At 38.6% G+C, this 23,523-nt stretch overlaps 1 protein-coding gene across 1 annotated transcript in view; it reads left to right on the top strand.

Annotated features, from left to right (window-relative positions):
• The window catches only part of Galntl6 (polypeptide N-acetylgalactosaminyltransferase like 6), an 813,988-nt gene that overhangs the window by 667,217 nt on the left and 123,248 nt on the right, over nt 1-23,523 (top strand). The window contains exons 5-6 of the mRNA XM_042702130.1: nt 6,893-7,078; nt 11,288-11,471. Of these exons, the coding sequence (XP_042558064.1) occupies nt 6,893-7,078; nt 11,288-11,471 (370 nt within the window). The remainder of the gene's footprint in view (nt 1-6,892; nt 7,079-11,287; nt 11,472-23,523) is intronic.

Raw genomic sequence — 23,523 nt, 5'->3', positions numbered from 1 at the left:
AAGCCATAGCCTTGTTGTACCAAGGGCAAGATTTACAGTCCGGCATGTGGAATTACACATCTGTTTCCCCTAGATTTCTTTCTATTCCCTGATCAGAAGATCTACAAAACTGTTTCAGAGTGCTGAGCATTCCCTTGTTGAGGGGCCTTTGAAACTCTATTTAAAGAACTATGAAGAATCTGAGATTTACTCCACTTACAAATTTCCAAGTAAGCTTTCTATTGTCCCAGCAAAGCAGATAGAACATATGCTATCCCAGTGAATTTCATTATAATCATAGCAATCTTTATAAAGAACAGAATAGTTCTTTTGTCCCCGAAAGAAGTCATATGAGGTGATGCAGATGTGCCCAAATGGATTCCTACAAAAGCAGTGAGGGTTTTGCTTTCAATAGAGAAAGTTTATTGAACTTAGGACTTCGCCTCTTTTTCAGTGGGCAGCAAGCATACTTGCTCATGGCTTCAAAGTAAGACATTGACTCTGACTTCCAACACTGTCAACAAACTTGCCCTTTGCTTCTGAGCAATACACTATCTCTGGCTTCATTTTGCCATATGAATCACCTTGGAAAAATAGTGTGGCACAAAGAGTTACTGTTGTCGCATTCAGAAGACACGTAGAAATGAAAACTGTCCATGAAAAATAGTGTCCAGTTATCTCCTCCTCCTGTGATTTCATGGCATGAAATATCTCATGAGGAAAAAAAAAAGCTTAAATCTCATCAACAACCAAATGAAGGTAAAATGAGTAACAAGCAACCACTATTCTGTATATTTGAGAGAGGGATATTATGGTAGATTATAATTTTCACAGGAATCTAATTTCTGTGTCTCTCTATCCTGACCTTAATGGGTCATTGGCTGATGCTTTTGTTCTCTGGGCTTGTTTTACATTAGCAGGAAAACAGCATGGCTTCACACGGGGAGCATCAGGCCAATGGGTAAACAGCACTAGCTGCTTTGTTATTTCTCCGTTGTTCATCTGAATCTAGATCCATATGTCAGGTGCTCTCATTGGACTGGCTGATGTGTTTCACAGATACCTATTAATCTGAAGGATTATCTTTCTATTTCTTTCTCTTTTCCCTCATAATTTATTGATTGGAGAAATTAAGCTATTCATCCTGAGGAGTTTCCCATCATATAGATTTTGCTGATGATATCCCTGATATGTCATTTAGCATATTCTTTTATCCATTTAGTTCCTATAAACAAGATCTAAAGTCATGATTAAACTCAGGTTCAATGCTTTAAGCAAGAATATGTCATAGGCTTTGATGGGTTTTTCCATCAAGAGGCATCTACGAGGAGATTTATTGCCCTCATGTGCTCTTTTTTTGCTGCTGTTAGCAGCTTATGGTGGCTTGGACTCATTAATTCATTACGTGTTATAAAGGGTAACGCTTCTTTCTTTTTACATATTATCTGTAATATATCTCGTCCACTTTCACTTTGGTGATCTCAGCTCTCTCTTTAATGAGTTAAGATGCCTTGATCTTAGAAAAACAGAAATTAGGAGCAGAGTTAGAATCCAGCAGAAATCCAGATAGAAGCAATTAAATACAGTTTCCTCACCAAATTCCATTACTTTCTTGGTTGTCCTTTGTCCTCCAGAGATGAATGTGAAATGTCTACATTTGAATGCTATCAGAAGTTGCTGATACACTGTGGTCAGCCATGACTAAAAGAGATGTGCAATTTTCTGATATTCAACTGAAGACTTAAATCTATATATCTCTTTTATATAAATATATGCTTACATATTTATATAGAATAGCTACAGTCTTGTTAAGTAGACAATTACTGTTAACATTTCCATTTTAGGCCAAAATACACACATGGCATGTCAAGGAAATTAAGAGGAATATCTTATATTGTATGATGGCAAAATATTTCTTGGCACTGTGAAAAAAACCTCCAGTTATATAAAATACATAGAACTGCACTTCACAATATATTCTTGTGTGAGAGTTAATCATGAAAGTTTTACGTTTCTGAGTATCTGTAATCCTTCCCATGTCAGAATTCATAACTAGATATGACCTATAATAACTCTCACATTCTCAATGTGATCTTAAGTTCACATTCCACCCTCCAGTACACTCACACCAAAGTAAACACATAAAAGGAATTTCATCTTCTTTGGTGTGTACTTAAATACAGGAATTCATGTCACTAGATCAACAGTGTTTCTTGGCTCCTTTCTCCCCTCTTGAGATATAAATTGGGCAGTTCAAAGGAGATGTAAAGAAGAAAGCAACAAGTTGCCTTACCTCAAAAGCTGCACTGAGCCAGGGTAAGGCCCTTTGCCTTACCTTTAGGGTATTCTTGATTTGGGATGCCCCGTCATGTTCAATAATACTGATGACCACTATTGGGTCCACCCCCTTGGGAGTGGTTTCTCAAAGGTAAAGCAGAAAGCTGCCTAATGCTGTTGGTGCATTTTATGGCCTACTAAACATAACTTATTGAACAGTCTCAAATCTCTTGTGAACCCACAGTGCTTCAAAGTCATTATTTTGACATCCGTGACAGTATCATTGACCCTGAACTGCAGGAGATTAGACAAGTACTGAGTTGTCCAAAGAAAATACCCCAGAGTGTGCTTTTCAGATATCCCTCTGATAGGTATTGACTTTGTTTTGAGTTAACTTTGATTTTCAAAACTGAGGTAGAGACAAAAAGATGTCGGAATGCCAAGCAGTAGAATAAAGTTAGGAAAAACTAAGTATTCGATACACTAGAGCGACTTGGTAAGTAAAGCTTCACAAGGGAAATCACAAAATCATAAAGCTAGAGAGGATATTTAACTCTAGTTCATATTCTTTTCACCTTACAACTGAGGGAAATAGGGTCAGATTATATAAAAATCATCCAAATAAAGCCCTGTGGCCAGTCCATGGAAAGACTGCAGACTAGAACTCTTGTTTTTCACTTTCTTGAGTATGCAAATCACTGAACGTAAACTTTTAATGTTAGTTGCTTTGCTAATCAATAAACTTACTAATGAAGAGCTATGTTGCCTATCTAAACATATGCAACATAAATGAAATGTATATCACTCATCTTTTTTTCATAAATAAAGATGAGTGAAATACATTTCAGAAAACTGTTACATTTGATATTCCCAGTGGCATGACACCAAAATTTTGCATAAGTGTAACTTTTATTGTTATCGTTGCCTCACTGTATATAACAAATCATGGCAAAGTTATTTTTTGAAGTTGTATTTTCCCTTCTGGGTCATCAGATATTGTTCAATGGAACTGAACAATAGCATAACAATTTGAAGTAGGGATACTGAGCAAAACTATTTTAATAGTTCTACAAATGTCTCATAGTCACTACAGAAATCTGCAGAAATTTTATAGATATATATTAACTTGGAATTATTTATTTTTTATTAATAAGTTTTTTATTGTGAAAATACCGTACAGAGGGGTTACAGTTACATGAGCAAGGTAATGAGTACATTTCTTATCAAGCATTGTTGCCTCCTCCTTTGTTTCCCCTTCTCATCCCTGCCCTCCCATCTCAACCCTGCACCCCCCCCACCCCACCCTCTTACCCCCCACCCCCACCAAAGTTGTAAAGTTCATTTTAAAATTAAATGTGTTCAGATGGGATTTTCACAGATATCAAACATGGTATAGAATTATGTTTAACATTGTGATAACAATATTAGAGAAACGAATCTAAAATTTGTTCACACTAAAGACAGGCAAAATACTTTTAATTGAAAGCTATCTCTGCCATCTCCAGTAACGTCTTTGCATGAGAGTTTAATTTGCTAATTAGACTGATGATACCTGCCTTCATTGTGAGTTATGGGTAATTAGATGTTACAACTGAACTACTGAAAGGGAATGGACCCCATAGGGCAGTTAACCAGCTAGATCATTATCTGAGACAAAGCAAGCTAATTATCACTATAAAGTTCAAACCAGGAGAATTGATCTCAACATCTAGTGGACTCTATTTGAGATCAGCCCCCTTACCGCTAACAAATTCACGCTGTGTAATCTTTTTATTACATTATAATGGACTTCAATATGACAAAAAAAATCACAGTATCAGAAATGCATAAAGGAGGAAAGAAAACCAATAGAGAATGTCCCACTGAGATCCAGAAATATTTTTGTAAACCAATGGAAAAAAGAAATAAAACAAAATAATATGAAAATCTAAATGGGACATTGTGACTATTCCTGAATGACCAACAACCCTTTCATTTCCAGTTTGGAGCATGCAGGAAATGATAATATTCTAGAGGGCTTTCCTCTTGTCCAGCCATAGGAAATTATTCCATTCTTTCAATAGAGACCCCTGTCATCCCTGAAGTCAGTCAGGAATGAACAAAATAAATGCATCTTGGAATGAGCAAATGCTACTCAGAATTGTACAACTGACAAAATAACAATGAGGATTGAAGAAAGAGAAAAACACTATTTTGGTGAGCTTAATAAATACCTGTGATCGACTTTCAGTCCCTAGGAACTGTCTAAATACTATTTCATTCTCTGGCCCAAACAACCAATTTAAAAATAAATTAACAGAATGCCACTTGTTCGTAAATGGTTGCTACAGAAAGGTCACAAAGCCTAAATCAATTCCAATGGCAATATCACAAAGGTTCCTCAAATGTTTGTTACTACAGGACATCCTGAAGACACTGGCACATACAGCACCCTCGTATTGATCACTTAGTCATTGTCTTGGATTGTGCAACTGTGTCACTCATTTCCAATTTAGTTCCCTGACAAGATCATAAAGCTTCAGGCTTATTTACAAGTGTTGCTGTGCTTTATTGTCTTAAGAAAGATTTTTCTTTTCAGCATTACTCAGGGGAGCCAGTGGGCCTTGGGGTGGTGGGGAAGGGAAAGGGAAGACGATCTGAGCAGTAGGTAGGTTTCTAGAGAGTAGACTGCTTCGCAGACAGCACCAATAGACACATAAAATTGTTTCTTGGCAGAGACACTGCTGTATGGTTTATAGGCTCCTATGTGGGAGTATATTGTTGCCAAACTTTTCCTTTACATTTGCAACCAATATACTATGAATTATCAAGCCTTCCCAAGACATAGAAACTCTGGCTTTTGTTGGCTTTTTTGTTTGTTTGTTTGTTTGTTTTATATTTTATACTCAGTGCTCAAAGGCTTCAGAGAAAAAAAAGTAGGTTTTCTCTTCCTAAGTACAAGTGACACATTGAAGTCACCAATCATTGCCTTAAGTGGTGTTTCTTAGGAGAATGCTGCCAGCTCCATTACCAAAGACTACCTCAAAGTTTCACTGTGCAACCTAGACAAAGAAAAACATCCCAAATTCCTTACATATTGTGGGTGAGAATATGCAAACATAGTCTTTACACAACCTACTATTGTAGAGACCTTCCTCCCATGACCGCATCACCTCCACAGTCTGGAATCTCTGCTTTCCATAGTCTCATCTCCACCTCCCAGGAAGAACAAAATTTTAGAAGAGAATATATTTAGAGCAAAGTTACCTCCTTGAAAGATCCCACCGTATGTGCTGAAGTGAAAATTAGGAAATCAAATATTTTTACTTGACCCATTTGTGAAATGCTTACAGCGAAGTCAAAAAAGGACAGCTGAGAACTTTTTAATTATACTAACAAGGCAAATAATAACCCTTTAAATTCAAAGAAACTTCAATACAGAGCAATTCTGATATCCATTCAATTGGATAGTGGATTATAGGCTATGGATTATTATATTACATATTATTATATTAATAATATAACTAGCATCATATGTTATTATATTATGTGTTATAGTAGGACTATTAGAATATGTATTACTCTGTATGCATTCCCTATTGCTATGACTTATAGGAGGAGAATTATAGAAATGCCTTTGATTATAGACCTGCAGAAAATGGCAAACACAAAAATAATGTGCCAATACAAAGATTCCATTTCAAAGAATATTAGGTCACACTTGTCAAAAATCCAAAAACTCTCCCATAATGCCTTAGCTGTGGGAGAGGGAAAGCAGAAGTTATATGACTATAAAAACATAGCCCATAGATAGTTACCCAATGCGGGTACTTGGCTTTAAAAGGATGAAAACATTGTCCATTTTGACACAGGCAATAAGAAACATTTCATTTTGTAAATAAGTAACCGGAACTGACCCTTTCCCCACTGTTTATTTTTTGTTAAGGGAAGAAACATTTACAAATTTTAAAAGCTAAGGCATAGCTCCAAATCTTAAATAACTAAGGTTATGGTGGCTGTCAAGTATTTCCTCTGCCTTCTGTTTCCACTTCGGCTTCCATATCATCACCTTCCCACTTCAAACCAAAAGCCAAGGCTGGGCTAATTTAGCAATTTGTTGTTACCTTGTGGGAGTATAAAGTTCCTTGGTTCTTGTTGATTTAACAGATTTCTCCTTTCTCGTTTTACATGCAATATTTTCAGCACACAGAATACCAGATAAAGCTTTGCTGTAAAGAGCCCTCTTGTTGGGAAAAGCCCATATGCCAGGATATTCATCTGACTTTACACAGCAGGAAGCAGAGGGTCTGATGGCTGTCTTGGCCAAGGGCTGGCCCAGATTAACATGGTGGCCACAGGCCAGCAGTTGCTGCATGACTGAGCCCTGGATGTGTCATTGACTTTGACTGCAGTGAAACCTCAAGCAGCCCTGGCAGTTTACAAAGCATTCTGGGAAATAAAGCACACAAAATCGTTAGGCATAATATTGTATTAGTATCTCTCCTCTAGATGAGGGGAAGAGAAACACAGAAGTTTTTAAATAGGACCCTGGGATTCATTTTTCACATATTCACTGGATACCCAGTATCCAGAAATCATTCTGCTGTGGTTAATATTCTGCTTGTATTCATCCCGTGCATTTTCTGTTCTTCTCTAGAACACTTGAAGGATAAGTTAGAAGAATACATGGCTCGGTTTTCCAAAGTGAGGATTGTGCGCACTAAGAAAAGGGAAGGGCTCATCCGGACCCGGCTCCTGGGGGCATCTATGGCCAGAGGAGAAGTGCTGACTTTCCTGGACTCCCACTGTGAAGTCAACGTGAATTGGCTGCCCCCACTCCTTAGTGAGTACCTCTGTCTCTGTGGCTCCCTGGGAAGCAGAGGGGGGGGGGGATTGGATCCTGCAGAGGGAATGCAGAGTTTGCTTCTGTTTAGTTTACACCCAGCAAAAGCTAGAGTTGCAGATGATACCAAGTGCAGGAATCTAACTGAAGGTTAGAAATGAATCTTTCATCTTTGATGTCCTCCTTCATTGCCGTTATACCCATGAAGTAAACACTAAAAGAAAAATACACCTCTAAACTTTCTACCCTATAATTACAGGAAGATTAAAATATATAACCTACGTACATGTATATTTTGTTACGGCAGCATTGTTTATGAAAAGAAAGAAAAAATATTCTGTAGCCTAAGAATATATAAGGCATTTTTAAACAATTTCTAGGGCTTATAATGTAATTTGTTGTGGTTCTTCCCACTTTCGGCACAGCTCACATTGATAAATAATCTCCATATTTTCATAGAAGCCTCTCGATGACTCCAAGCTCTTTTCCAAGGGATATGTCTTAAATACTCACTGTCTGGCTGAGAGGAAGGGAAAAGAGACTGTCACTTCATACTTGAACTGTCAGCAAGATTCACAAATTGAAAGTAATTCAAGCTAGAAAATCTAAGTATGACTCCATTCAAGCTTCAATATTTTTGTTTGGATTTTACAGTGTAGCCAGATAGAAAGTCCACTTGTGGCTAAGAAATAAATTGTACACCTAAAGAAAAAAACTCTATCTGAAAAGGTCTTCGCATACATGTCTTGTACTCCTTCTTATACTTCTAGATTTCACCAAATCAACTTTTAAATACAGCTCTGACCTCAGAAGTAAAGTCCCATTGCTGTCCCAGACAGAATTCTTTTTTCCTTTTGAACTTTAGTTGTATTTATTGAGAAAATACTTTTTAATTAGAGCAAACAATAATGTATTAACTAAGCCCAAGAAGAGATAAATGAGTGGTAATGTAAGAGCCACAAAGACAGTTGCTAGTGCAAAACAGAGCCAGACAGAATTCTTTACTGACTTCTATGTAGGATATCAGCTACAACCAGCCAACCTTCATTAGCAGAAGTTGTGGGGGAAAAAATAATCAAACGAAACTACATAGGATTTAAAACAGAGAATACTAGCAACAAAACACCTGCCATCATATTATGATGACCACTCAGACATCCTAATCAACGGTTGTCCCCATGCTCCTACAGACAGAAACTCAGCCTTTAATTAAAAGTACCTTGTCCAAGGACAAAGCAATTTAGAGCTCCATCAGCAACACTGAGATTCCTCCAACTGAACTTGACCTATATAGTGTTGAATACTCAAAGAAGTCAGCAAAAGGTCTAATTTATTTATGAGCCAAAGCAATCACTAAATGCCAATTATGGAGTCTCTGATGCCTCACTAAGAATCTAATGACAAAAGAAGAAGAAAGGCAGGAAAAGAAAGGAAGAAAGAAAAAGAGAACCCCAGAAATTGCTTTTCTCATTAAAGAATTTCATTTCCTGTAGGCTTGGTGGATAAGAAATGATTCAAGCTCAGGATCACTATCTTTTTTTATTTTCCTCTACCCATGTCCTGACACATTATCAACAATGGAAAAAAAAGAAAAGAAAAGAAAAGAAAAACAGGCAGAGCTACCCAGTTTCTTGGTTCATTTTTCACCTTGGGATTATACCTGCATTTCAATTTCCTATTAAGAGTCTGTTTGTTTGATCCCTGGAAATTGAAATGTAGGCACAAGCCTTGGATGAAAAATTAGTCATGCGGCTTTCACCTTAAGCTAGTACAGCTGGATGAAAGCTGAAAGGAAATTTGAAGGGAAAGTTGACAGTTAATTTAACAGACTCATTCTCTTCGGGTCACCTTGGGACTCCTTGTTGGTCAAGGAACTTGTAAATCAACCTGATTCTGAATGTGATTGAAGAAAGTCACTGAAACTGTAATACTAAAATACCTGCAGAGGTGAGAGAAGAAATATTTCCACTGAAGCTCTGATGGTCAACTCTGACAAAGATATCCCCAGGGAAACACGGTTTAGATAAAGATTAAAACCCATTGCAAGCTTCGCCCAAGTGAAAATGGATGCTTAGAGAACTCTTGATGGAGGTTAACTTGAAATAGTGCTGGAGATCCCTTTATCTACTAATTAGCTCAGATAACCTAAAGGCCACTGTTAGCGCTCTCTGGCATTTTCCTGATACTATGTTGTCCAAAATTGCCATCCTTTTCACACTCCTGCATCCCATTGTCCTTTTACCCTCTTTATTTTTGTGCCTCATTAACTGCTTTCTAAAACACTATGGATTTGAGTTATTTATTACATCGGTTCACTGTTTTTGCTCCACTCCTAAAGACAGCAATGGTGGGTGGTGTTGCCTACTGCTGTATCCCACGAATCTAGAAACGTGACTGGCACATCATTTTTATTCAATAACTATTGAAACATGATTGATTGAATGGGTGGCTAAAAGGATGAATGAATAATGTAGACATGGAAGATCTCATATAGGACATTTTGTTTCCTCACAGTTTAATCAATGTCTTCAAAACATGGCACTGTGATTACAGCCAATAAATCCTGCCTGCTGCTATGGAGAAACTTCTGAAGCAAATGGACAGTTTCATTACTATACAAGCTTATCCCTGACACCAATTACATTTACTTCAGAAACTAAAAAAAAAAAAAATACAATGAATGCAGAAGTAACCAAGCTCCATAATAGTTCTATATAATTCCCTTTGTTTAATGTCATATGCCACATCCAAAGGTCTTCCAAATAATAAGAGAGCAGGTATTCATAGAATCCTGTCTTTGTCAGGATTGGTTTATTATGATAAGTATTGATCAAATGCCCATTCTTGGGAGAAAGATACTTCACCCATCACTATGTCAATTGAATCAAAGTAGGCACATGCCAGTTCTCTGGGCTGGTGGTTAATGTAATGGCGGTTAATAACAATATCTGTATGGGAAGAGAAAGTATTAGAACAGAAATGTATGTGTGTATGCATGTGTATATGTATATATGACAGATAGATAGATAGATAGATAGATAGATAGATAGATAGATAGATAGATAGATGATCTTCTCTGACAACGTAGAAAGGCCAAGTTTTAGAAGTGATGAACTAAGTAGAGATCGTATCCTGGTTATTGTTCTCAAAAGTTAAGTGACCCTTGAAAAGATAACTTCTCTGAACTCACTTTCCTCATACATAAGTTGGGATGACAACAAGAACCACCTCCTAGGGCCACCAGGTGAACTAAAAACAGTATACATATAAATCACTTAGTAGTCGTCCAAGAATTTAATAATATCAGGAGTCATAACAATAGAACTATACTATCATATTTTTTTGGATAGGATAAGAAAAGATGAAGGGATAAAGCTTTGGTCAATCTGAGCAAAATCTTTGCCAAGCCAAGTGCCAGTGGTTCACCCCTGTCATCCTTGCTACTCAGGAGACTGAGCTGAAGATCATAGTCAAAGCCAGCCCGGGCAGGGGAGTTTGTGGGTCTCTTACCTCTAATTAAACACCAAAAGAAAAAAAATCTGGAAGTGGAGCGGTGGCTCAATTGTTAAAGTGCTAGCCTTGGGCAAAAAAGAAAAAATAAATAAATAAAAAAGCTCAGTGACAGCTCCCAAGCCCTGAGTTCAAGCACGCACACACACACACACACACACACACACACACACACACACACACACACTTTGTCAAAGCTGAGACCAAATAATATTATGAGTGATCTGTCCTCATGTAGAGAGAAATGGTCACCATGACTGCCACAAGATGAGATGCTACAGAAACCATAAAGTTAAATATTTACATGTTGGAAACTTCCAAAAGCAGGCCCACATTTCCTCAGCAGGCGATAGCTGAATGCTTGAAGAAACACAAGTGCTGTGTTGGATGCATGATAAAATGACAGATTGGGGACAGGTCAGAGCAAAAATGTGACCGAGGTAAAACTAAATGGACTCCACAAGTCTCTCGGGGAAATAACTTTCTTAAAGAAAAATACAACAGCTCTAATTGGACCTAATCACTGTCCCTTCACATTAACACAGCCTTTGGAGACTCCCGCAAAGTGCTCAAACACCAACAGGGAAGCAAGGCTGCATGAGTTATGCATTTAAGGGCTCTCTAAGCTTCTCTGGACTGGAAAATGATAGATGACCAGGGCAGGCATGTCATTTCCTATTTTGTGCTTTCATTTTTCAGACCAAATTGCACTAAACCACAAAACCATCGTGTGTCCCATGATCGATGTGATTGACCACAATCACTTTGGGTATGAGGCACAAGCTGGGGATGCCATGCGCGGGGCCTTCGACTGGGAAATGTACTACAAAAGAATCCCCATCCCTCCAGAACTCCAGAGGGCAGATCCCAGCGACCCTTTCGAGTGAGTAGAAGTGGAGGGAGGGGCCACGGGAGAGAGGGCAGAGGACTCATTCTAGGCATGTCAAACCCAGGACCCAGGAGGGCAATTATCTCTGATAAAATGGAATAAAACAGGTGGTAACGATATGCAAAACACTAGGAAAAGGTCAGACCTACAAGATATAGAAAATTAAAATTACAAGCTGTGCTGAATAACAGGATCACTTCTCAACCATTGCTAACTGTAACAAAAACTATGTATGGTAGAAAAAAAATCAGAAGCTGAGCATCAGCGTAATGAGTTAGGATGACATGTTTAATCTTAACTGCTCAGGAGGCTGAGATCTGAGGATCAGGATTCAAAGTCAGAGTAGGCAGGATAGTTCATGAGATTCTTTTCTCCAATTAACCACCAAAAAGCCAGAGGTAGAACTGCGGTAGAGCACCAACCTTGAGCAAAAATGCTAAACCCTGAGTTCCAGTACTCAAACACACAAAAAAAAGAAAAAACTGGAAAGATGGAAGGAAGGAAGGAAGGAAGGAAGAAAGAAAGAAAGGAAGGAAGGAAGGAAGGAAGGAAGGAAGGAGGGAGGGAGGGAGGGAGGGAGGGAGGGAGGGAGGGAGGGAAGGAAGGAAAATACATATAAAGGGAGGTGACACTGGTCAAGATTCACTATATTCATCAACTTTTTTATATGGCACCTCCTTGTACAACTAACTTAAAGGTGATTTAAAAAATAAAGAAATAATTTTCTAAATGCCTACATTGCAGAGAATGCATGAAGAAGGCCTACACACACAGGCTTTTTAGAAGTTCTCAACTTCAGTTCTCTATGTTCTTCCTAGTTTTGTCCGGGGGATTACTGAAATTACTTGATTTTTATTTTCTAGCCATTGTCACAGAATATGAAACTGAATTTAAGCCTATACTTCCCTTTAGAACTTATCTACTTAAGATAAAAGTCAGTGTATCTGAGTGTTTCTATAACTTACAAGTAGAAAATTTAATCAACATATACAAAGCAAATAATCTTATGTAGGGTTGATATAACCCTACACCTAATTTAATTTAAAGAGGAGTTTCCATGCCAGATGCTAGTTGTTCAAGCCTATAATCCTAGCTACTCAGGATGCTTGAGATCTGTGGATCACAATTTAAAGCCAGCCTATGCAGAAAAATCCATGAGACTCATCTCCAGTTAACCAGGAAAAAGACAAAAGTAGGAGTATGACTCAAATGGTAGAGTGCAATCCTCCAGTGAAAAAGCCAAGTGAGAGGCCCTGAGTTCAAGCTCCAATACTAGTGCATTCATACACATACACACACACACACACACACACACACACACACACACACACACAATTACAATATCTGATTGATTTCTACGGAATGATCACTAATGATAACAATAAAAGTTGTTCAACAGCTAGCTCAGAGATTGTCTATATGGCCCCTTTTGACCTCATTAAAATCTGTACAACTTCCAGTGACTATATTTTTATTAGTACCAGACAAATGTTTGTGTTAAGAGCCCCATTTAAGCTGCATTAAAAATCAATATATTGTCTTTTCATCATCAAATGCAAACCATGGGAGTTTGCAGTAGAGAAGCAGCTGCATACAAAAGGCACTTCTGTGACACCTTCACTTTATTTAAATTCTGACAAACATGTAATAATCCTCAGAAAAGTGTCTCCTCCAACTCCGTCTGTACAAAGGGGAACTCCAGGGAGCAGCGAAGGGAGTTCAGAGGTCTTCAGCTGGATCAAATGAGAGGGAAGCCATTGCCTTCACAAAATGAAGCACCCTCGTCAAGCAGCCAGAGCTTCTAGAGCTAGAGCTCTTCCAACGCTCAGATTACTCAGAAGTGTTTGAAAAGAACTGACTAAGGGCCTTTTAACTCCCCCAAGGCATCGACCAAAATATCATGAATATTCAAAAGGTGTTTTTACAGACCTAAGGAAAGGAGTGTCTAATAAACATTTAAAGTGGCCCAACTGAGTTGATCCCCAGACTTTCCCAGAGACAATCATGTAAGAATCCCGGGATAACGCATGCTAAGTGAAGTAAGTCAGGTCCAGTGAGTCAAAGGACACATTTTTTCTCACATGTGAAAGTTCAGTCTAAATGCTCAATAAGTATGCAAATGTATGCATATATATGCAAATATATACAAACATATTGACTTTATAGATGTGGTATAACTAAGTTATATACCATACTTAACAGAGGAGGATTCTAAAGGTGTAAGTCCTTTGAACAACTAGCTGTAGTCTAACAAAATGAAGACCAGAAAGGTAGAACATGTGTGGTAGGACAGGGGTGTGAGGATGAGGGAAGGGGATAAACACATGGAGAGAGGAAGGGTAAGTAGACATGGGCATAGTATTCAAGGTACGGACACGACCGTGGAACTAAGTAAACTGAGGGAATGGGTGGAGTTGGGAGAAATGGGGAGAAGGCTGATGGGGGGAGAGTGATCAAGATGCTTTGTACTCACAAACTGACAGGTGGAATTCAAACCCCTTTGTGTCACTACTTAACAATAAATACATTTCTTTAAAGAAAAAAATAAGGAAAAGAAAGTCTTGAGAAAGGAGGTTGAAGCGAGAGAGGTAATAAGCACAGGAGGCATTCACTTCTTTAGCCGATCTACAACGTGAAGGTATTTCAAAACAGGTACAACATAAATATATACATTTTTAATGTATCAAGTTAAGACATGAACAAGAAGGCTTAAAAGAAAGCAAAATGTTGTTTTAGTATTTACAAAATTAAAAAGTATGGAGGGGAAAGGGAGAGGATGTCAGCTGATGTGAGGTCCACACCCCCCTGCGACCAATGCAGGTAATCACCCGTTAAGGGCTAGAATTCATCTCTATGATGGCTCTACATATACTGGTATAGTGGCTGACGGTAATGGGCTTTTATTCGCTTCCACTGTAATAGCAGAATGGGGCTCAGTTCCGCACCCCCCACCCCAAATAGTGGGATCAAAATACTACCAGAGAGCTCTCCAGGGGCATCGTTGTGAGTCTTCTCAGAGGCTGCAGTGACAGTGAAATTTTTTTGTCAGGCAGACCCTTGGCTGAAGCTATCTCAACAGCAAGCACCTGGCTTAACTGGGGTTCTGACAGGATTGGTCACTTTCAGAATGTGATTACCCCTTGTTCCTGTCACCCCATTTTTCTTAAGGTGGCTGCTGTCCTGTCAAAAACTGCATGAGCCTATTGAATATTACTGTCTCTCCACTTTAAGTCCTCTTGATTCTGAGGAATGTGGACACTTGAGTCTTTTGTGTTAAATGTAGCTTCCAGAGGTGTCCACTTTGATCTTAAAAATTGCATTTGCCTTCCTAATAATAAAAGAATGGTTACGCCTGTGTTCTGAGCAGAGTGTCAGCAATTCTATTACTACACCAGTCACCTGAATGTTCTCCTAAACAGACATGCTTTAGGCTAAAGTTTGTTTCTCTAGATACTCAGAATGAATAGGGTGTCCCTCTCTCATAGTCTTTCATGTTTCAAGAGGCTATTGCGGTTTTCAGTAGCAAGAAAGGAACTAAAGAAGAATAAATAAATGTATTGCAAACCCCAGGACATTTCAATAAATACATATGCAAAAATCATCTTTCTGCAGCAAGTGTATCAAATTGTCCCAAAGTACAATGCCTGAATTCTCTCATTTACTTTGCTATTATTTAAGTTTTCAGTGACTGACTTGATTATAGTAGTGGGTTTCTTTTTTAACCAGAAAATCCTGTAAAAGGGAGTCAAAGCTGATCAGTATGTAGTTGCTAATGAATTGGATTTAATTGAATTAATCAAAGTATTATAGTGCATAAGCATAAGCATTACTTCTCAAGCATTCAATTTCAGTATAATGCATTTTTAATCCTAGTGTGTGATGCAAACTGTACATCATGGTGTATTATTCCAGCCAAAGAATTCAAAATTTTCCTGCTTTGTAAACTGGAAATCCAGACCTTCAGTAATCTGAAGAAAAACAAAAAAGAAAAACCCATGAATAATTTTTGAACACTGAAAAGAAAACTTACATTGATAAATATATCTGATTTTGGAGGGGGGAGAATTGTTCATAGATTTTTAGAGAAAGTAGTATTTGTGTTTCTATTTATTGTGTGGCAGTCACAAATTGGATTGGATTGGACTGAAGTGAATCAGATGGGATGCATTCCAGGAACATATTTGTTTTATTGAAGTCTGAGGCATTGGTTGAAAGGATTTTTGTTTGTTTGTTTGCTTGCTTGCTTGCTTGCTTGTTTTATTTTTCTTTCCACCAATACTGGGACTTGAACTCAGGGCTTTACATCCTCACTTGACTTTTTCCTGACTCGGAAAAAGCTTAACTTAGAAGTGTCTCAGAGTATAGGCAACAATGACCATGACCTACTGTCAATCCAAATTATTGGCACTTCTAATGCAGCAGAACTCCTGAAGACCTGGGGGGTCAGACCTGGAATTCTTATGAGCTAGTTCTGCAGCCCAGAATGGGTGCACCTTACACTTGCTAAAAACTAACTGAATGCTATTTGTCTGTCAAAGAGACTTGTGTCACTATTGCACAGAAATTAGAATGCCTTCTAAATTTTTCCTATAGTGTCTTCCTGTATTCTGAAGGAGACAGTGAAAAATTTGTTGACTTTCTATGGCAGCTAGGCATAGTAGCTCACATCTCTAATCCCAGTATTTGAGAGACAGAGGTGGGAAGATTGGGCCATTGAGGCCAATCTGGGCTACATAGAAAGTTCTAGCCCATCCTGGGCACATAGAGAGACTCTGCCCATAAATAAATAAATATTGATGTCACTGTGTGAAAGTTAGTGTTTATTATCTAACCAAATTTCTTATTGAATTAATGCCTAGAATGGCATCAAGCCTATCGGTGAGTTGTGTAAGAGACTTCCTAAACCAAGGCAATTTTCTCACAAACTTTTCATTGATCTTCAAGCAATTACTTCCAAAATTTGCCCCATTTTCATCCAAAAAAAATCAAAATGATGCATAAGGCTGTCATTCTTTTTGCCTCATGGATTTCAACTTCCAACCAAAAAAAAAATCTCTGTCATTGCCATTTTGAAATTTTAGTCCTGAGGTTTTGGGGCAATTACATCAGAACTAACATTCATCAGTTTCATCAAGAGCAATGAACTAGAACTTGGCTCTTCCCAACTTCAACCAGGGATCCTACCTTCGCATTAGTCCAGAAAACCCTCCATTAATCGGATCAAATAACTGACTTGATTAAGCCTGTCATATTAAGGATGTCATGTGAAAATGAATCTTTGTCTAGCTCTACACGGTCTATGAAAGACTTCACTATATTGTCTAACTTGCAATCATCTTTTGGCAGTCAGTAAAGTAGATAGTGTGGTTTTTCTACTTTGACAAATAAAAAGAATCAAAAAGATTAAGTAACTACCAGAACTAATCAGAGGCAAAAATCGGAACTCAAATTAATATCTCCATTCACTCACTCCATCTCTGCTGAAATCAATAATCCCATAGGACTCAAATCAATGGCATCTTTCGTTCTTTCAGACTTTAAAGCCTAAGGTTAATCAATAATTTTCCTTCCCTTTGAAGAAAAACGTAGGCACCCATTAAAGGAAGCATTTTGTCAATTAATGTTTCATGGCAAGTCCATGATAATAAAAGCAGAAAAGGAAACAGATTGCCTCATCCCCAAACTGTGTTCCTATCATTAAACCAAACTAGAGCTGATGGGTTGGAAATGTCAGCCTTCCATTACTTACTAATGAAGGAAAATGTCAACAATGCCAGCTCCGGGACGCTTTATAACAAGATCTAGGTCAATATTTGACAACCACAAAAGGACAAAATGTTTAGGAAAAAAAATACTGCCACACTACTACATAGTGTCCTCATCTACAAGAAGGAGAGGGTGAAGGGGAACAAATGGCTTCAGCGTGGGAGAAAAACTAATCAAAATATTGAACGAGATCAGCCTCCTCCGAATCCCAGAATGAGAGCCCAGGAAGATTTATATTGAATGCAAAATAAAATGTCACAGAGGCAGAGATGTGGTAATTACCCAACCCACTAATAAGAAGACATCTCCCTTCCTCTGGGCTCTGCCTGCCCTTGGTCTCAGCTGCCACAGAAATCTCATCTGCCAATCAAGACTCACAAAGGGGTCTGACAGGCTCTCTTTTCCCTGGTAAGGATCTGCTCACCAGAAATACCTATTCATTTCCTCCCTCATCCAGAAGGTATTATCCCAATGATCTTCTCCTTCCTTTAACATAGGAGTACCAAATTAGCAAATCCTGGCTATTATTTCTGGGTATTTCCCTGATTCCTTTGTGTTGCTCGAGATCTCTTTAAATCTATAGGTTCTTGCGAAAATGATAGGCCTTAAGAATTCCTCTTTCTGGCTGGGCACCAGTGGCTCAGGCCTGTAATCCTAGCTACTGAGGAGGGCAAGGTCTGAGGATCACAGTTTTCAGCCAGCCAGAGCAGGAAAGTCCATGAGACTCTTATCTCCAAATAAATCACAGAAAAGGCCCAAAGTGGCACTGTGGCTCAAGTGGTAAAGTGCTAGCCTTGAGCAAAAGAGCTCAGGGACAGTGTCAAGATGCAAAGTTCAAGCCTCAGGTTAAAAAAAAATCCTCTTTCTGGCTTTTCAACCTCTTTTGTTGTGCCACCACTTTCGTAAGAGGTCTGATGTGTTATGCTGTTTTGAAAGGCTCCATCCTTCCACGCTGGAGACTCTACACATCTACATCACTCACTCAGGATCATGGGCTTTGTGGAACTCCTGCTCTTCTCTACCCAAACCTTAATAGGACTCTTCGTCCCCAATCTTTATTTGGTAACATCTCATGTGATCAGGTTAGCTTGTTTCCTTATCAGAAACATCCTGGGAAAAAGTAGATAATCACCTCCTGATCTCCAGTACCTTGCAACAGTAACCAATAAAACTGTGCTACATGGGACATCACAGTGGCCCTCTGTGTACTGAAGAATCATGGGGTTCATATACTCCGATTTCAATTGATTACTATTTTTCTTACCTGTTCATTCCATCATTACCTACTTTGTTCTGCTTCCCAAGCTCTTATCTTGAGTCTAGCTGTCTCTCTAATACCTAAGGACTATTTACCTGTTCCTTCTCCACTCACAGGATATAACTTGACTCCATACATGCCTTCTTCTTGTACACTTCATTGTTACAATGGGTCAACCTGTATCCTTGTTTCAGCATTTTGTCCCTTCCCCTCCCCAAATTTGAAAAATGTATATACAAAATGCAGGGCACCGGAATCCAATAGTCACAACAGGGTTGTACCATGAGGGAAGAACATACAAAGAAACAAACAAACAAAATCACATAGTAGATTATAACAACAAGAAAGATGAAAATCTCTTGTGTCCCTATCTTGAGCTTCCTTTTGCTTAGCATCAGGTTATATGGTCATATGTACCTAGCTTTCTTATACAGACTGTCTTGTGTGTTCTTTATTCTAATTATTCTGTGTTTAGATCTTCAGTTTCTGGTTTCCCAGCCTTCTTTATGTAAGTCTTATCTACAATTACCTAACTCCTGCAAATCCCAGAAAACCTCATCCCAGCCCAAAGCCCAGTCCCAGCTCATCAACCTTTACTCTTCTGATGATAGCATCATACCAGAGCATGGAACAATTTAGCAGAATCCCCTGGCATTCTATAAAAATTCATCTTCTGTGTCAGCAGGCAGAAGTCTATATCTCCATCTTGGGAGTTTTCACCCTTACTTTTCTCACTGAAGGCTTCATTGATAATATTTCTGCCCCACACTTGCTATCTTTTATTTCCCTTCTCAAGTTAATTGCTCTTCTTTTGTTTTCCCTGATCATTGCTAAACAGGATACTGAAATGGAAACTCCATAAGAGCAGAGGGATTGTTTTATTCATTCTATTCAGTGCTACATCACTAACACCTTGTGTTCATACCTGGTAGACAACCAATATTTATTGGATGGGAACAGAAGCCAGAGAAGGATGTATGTATTTGGAGAAGAGATAATGATTGTTCAACAAAGGACATGTGCTAATAAAAAAAAAATACTGTGGCCAGACTGAGCATAGAACAGGTCATGTGATACTCATAGGCCAGGCTATAAGAGCATAGAGTCTTATAAGGGAGTGGTAGAAAGTAAAGAAAAGGTATAATGGAGAAGATTAGTAAAGGACTGTTATGTATGTGGAAGGAAAGAAGGAAGGAAGACCTTTCTGGAGGCATTTACATTGTAAATCACAATCAAGTTGATTTTTAACAAACATCTTTACCAAGAATGCCAACCCTTGCTAAGGAAAGACACTGTAAGACACGTCTGTGCTCTACCTTGCCAATTGGTTCCAATTATTCTTTCTAAAAAAGCAGGTTCTGATGTATAATTCGAGTCAGAAGGATACAAAACCTGTCTCTAATTCTATGCTGATATATTCTGAGTTAGATGGAGTTTACTTAGGCTTACATGGGACAGCACATGACATTGTGCTTTAGAACAGAGTGATACCCATGGCCAAAGAAAGACAAGAAATTCCCCAAAGAAGCAATTCCAAATCTCAATTCTCTAACAAAATTGGGACAAAAATAAAATTAAATAATAACATACTAATGCACAGACTCCTTTTAGTGCAAATAAAGATGAGTTATGTACAGGTTATATTCTTTGATAAGTCTCTCTGTGATATTATTCTTTGTTGTTTGGATTGTTTATTTGGTTCCAGAGGTACAAGGCTTAATTGAGGTTTTCTCCATGAAGACACTGTTTGATGAGATCTATTGTGCCATCTAAGGAAATAACCAGTGGCTATGATGTCACGTGGCAGAGATAACAATTCCTTCCTTCCTTCTTATCCTTCCTTCCCTCCTCTCTTCCTCCTTTCTTCTTTCCTTTTGTTAATGGAGGGAGTCTAATACATATTAGAGCCAATGCATCTAGAAGTATATTTCTATAGGAAGACATGTTTTTGTGTTTGTCACAATGAACCCTGGAGAGAGGAAGATGACACCGCATAACCTGAGCGAAAAGCAGAGCTGCAGACCACCTGCCAGGATGCAAGGCTTCCCGCTGACTGTAAACAGGCAAGGCCTTGATCAGGTGGAACTTCTGATCCCTAAATGACCTTGAGAGCATTTTGTTAGGCTCTAAGTTTCTTCAGTTGTGGACATCTGCGACTTGGTGCTTTTGTGACTTTCTGGTGCATGGTGTCTTGTTCTCCCACTAGAATGGAAACTAGAATGGAAGACAAAGACTCTGTCCACGTGACTCTTATAGAGATACCTATCTCAGATAGGAAAACGAAGGTGAACCAGGGTAGGAGATTCATGAAGCTACAGTCTTTCAGACTGTAAAGATTAATTCACGAACTTATCCATGGCCTCCTAAGGAAGTAGTCAGGAGACTCATTGCACAAAGTGAAGGGGAAGGTAACTCCATCAATGACAGAAAAAGTAGTTCTGTCCCACGCCAGAAAACAAATAGGTGTGGATGTCCTGTAAACTGCCCAAAAGATTGCTATGGACAGTGAAGAAAAGTTGAGTTTCTGCACCTCCCCGGTGTCAAAATCACACCCGATAATATTTCCCTTTCCTTCCCCGCAAACTGCCCCTCGCCAGTTCTACAAATTGAAAAGTTAGTAATCAATGCGGGCTTGCTAAGTATTTTGTTTTCCTTTGATGCACGTTGCCCTAAGCACTGAATGTTCACACGGCAAGCACAGGCCGTGTGTAATTAAATTTCACATGTGATAAGAGACATCATCTCATGGAAAAGAATCCTAGCATATGGAGTGAGCTGCAAAACTACAGTGATCATCTAAGTGGGCATAAGTAAAGCTTTCTTTAAAAAAAAAATCTATCACTGAACTCCACTGGACCCCAGCATATTGTTTCCTGAGCCAGCAGTAGGCTTGATCCAAACATATTCAAGGCCTAGAGCAAGAGGATAAACGAAGGCCCAGGTGGTACATGTCCACATATTTAGAAGTTATAAATCAAACGAGCAAGCTAGTGAATTTTGTTTTAGCCTCCTGCCTTGATAAATACACCTTGGTAACAACAGAGCGGGTTGGGTTTGTATGTAGAAACCCTCCTGAGAGCTGTGCAACAGCCCTCAGCCCATCCTGCTCTCTCACACTTGTCCTTCCGGTGTCTAGCCTGCAAACCCACGTGTCCATCCTCCTCACCAAAACAGCCATCCATGGGTCAACACTCAGCCCTAAGAGCGTAAATTCCAATCACAGAAGGAAAGCCTCTGAAAGAACATCAAAGAAGAAAACAGAAATAATTGGCAGCCTAACAAAGTAGGCTCTACCACTGTCCACACAGGGAACAAGGCAGTTTTTACAGACCTCGCTTTGCAAAAAGCATAAGGTTTCCAATAAGCACTGCTTTATTTTTTTTTTTTGACCCCAAGGACTTTCCGTTGTGGGAAGGGGATCACCACACTCTAAAGTCACTGGACAGTAGAGAGCACTTGATCTTCAATGAAAAGTACCAAGGGTATTTGCACAGACTGGGTAGATCATCACACATTCTCTACAACATCTCTAGATTACTTAGAGTAGATACTACACCCACCATGGCGACTCTCCCAGTATTGACATGCAGTGTTGGGTGAAGAGAATGTGAGAGATGTGAGCCCAGAAGTTTGGAAATGGAAATAATCCTGACATGGAATTTGATTCTTGAGTTGAATGAATTTGAATGAGTAGCGTATGGAGAATGTATTTCTAAGAAGCCAAGTCTAGATTGCAACTTTGTATTCTCATAGTTGGCCCTCTGGTGTCAACAAATTCTACATCTATTCACCAGCACTGACTCCATCAACCATCGCTGCGCAAAAATACTCAGGACAAAAGCAAAACCTGCATTTGTGCTAAATACATACCAACTTCTTTGTTTCTCCCTGAAACAAATCAGTATATCAACTATTTATGAGCATGTTTATAGTATTTGGTTACAAATACTCCTCACATCATCTTCCTTTTCTATGTACATAACACAGAAGCTAAGAGAGAGAGAGAGAGAGAATTTTAAGACAAGAGGAAGGAATGAAAGATATTTACCATCTATAAAAAAATGCAATCTGAGTAGCAGTAAAGAGATGTTAGAATAGAAAAACATCAGGACTCAGATCCATAAGAACACCAGCAGAGAACATGTAGGAGAAAGAAGCTAAACTAGTTACTAGCAGATAAATGGAGTGCTGGGCAATAGCTCAATAGCTCTGTATATGTGACTATATAAAATGATGCTAATTAAAATGAACTCCAAGATATGGAAACAAGGGGGTTTTTTGGTTGGTTTGTTTAATGGACTGTTTCCAGTTCTTTCTTTTTTCTTTCTTTTTTTCCCTTTGGTTTATCCCCTGCTGTTACTGTTTTTTATTTCAGTGCCCTTCGTCTTGCATATAAGTTTATCTGATTTGGAGAGGGGAAGGGGATGACAAAAATGTTGAGACACAAACAACAAAGGTGAACGAATGCAACCGTGACACTCACAAGACACTATGTGTGTTGGAAAGGAACTTCACAGTTGGGGGAGGGGAGTCAGGAGCGAGGGATAGTAGGAGAAAATGAGGGAGCGGGTAACAGTGTTCAACAAGAACTGTACTCACTTCCTTACTTATATAAGTGTAACCCCTCTGTACACCACCTTTACAATAAATGAATGAATAAAAAAATGAATGAATGAATAAATAAAACGAGTGCTGGAGCTAGGATCCTCAGTGCTAAGATTCTTCTTGTGTCTAGAAGGAGAAAATATGCCCAAGGAGTCCAAAAACATTTTTACACACAAGTGTATTGGAATAACATAACTCATAGCTATTCACTCATTGTAATTGAGTATTTTGCCACCCATCAACTATTCAGAGAATTAAAAATTATAGAGATATCCTTTAAACAAATTTCTGACTTGATAATCTACTTCTGATCTTTGCTTCTATATCTAAAACATTTAACTAGACACTTCTTGGGAACTGCTTGTTGGCATCTTAGACATGTTAATCTGATCAGACATCTTGGTCTGGTTAATATTT

Source organism: Dipodomys spectabilis, unplaced genomic scaffold, assembly GCF_019054845.1.
Source record: "Dipodomys spectabilis isolate Male_0828 unplaced genomic scaffold, ASM1905484v1 ptg000009l, whole genome shotgun sequence".
Classification (NCBI taxonomy): Eukaryota; Metazoa; Chordata; class Mammalia; order Rodentia; family Heteromyidae; genus Dipodomys; species Dipodomys spectabilis.
The sequence above is the reverse complement of the archived record's forward strand: the minus strand, read 5'-3'. Positions and strand labels throughout refer to the sequence as shown.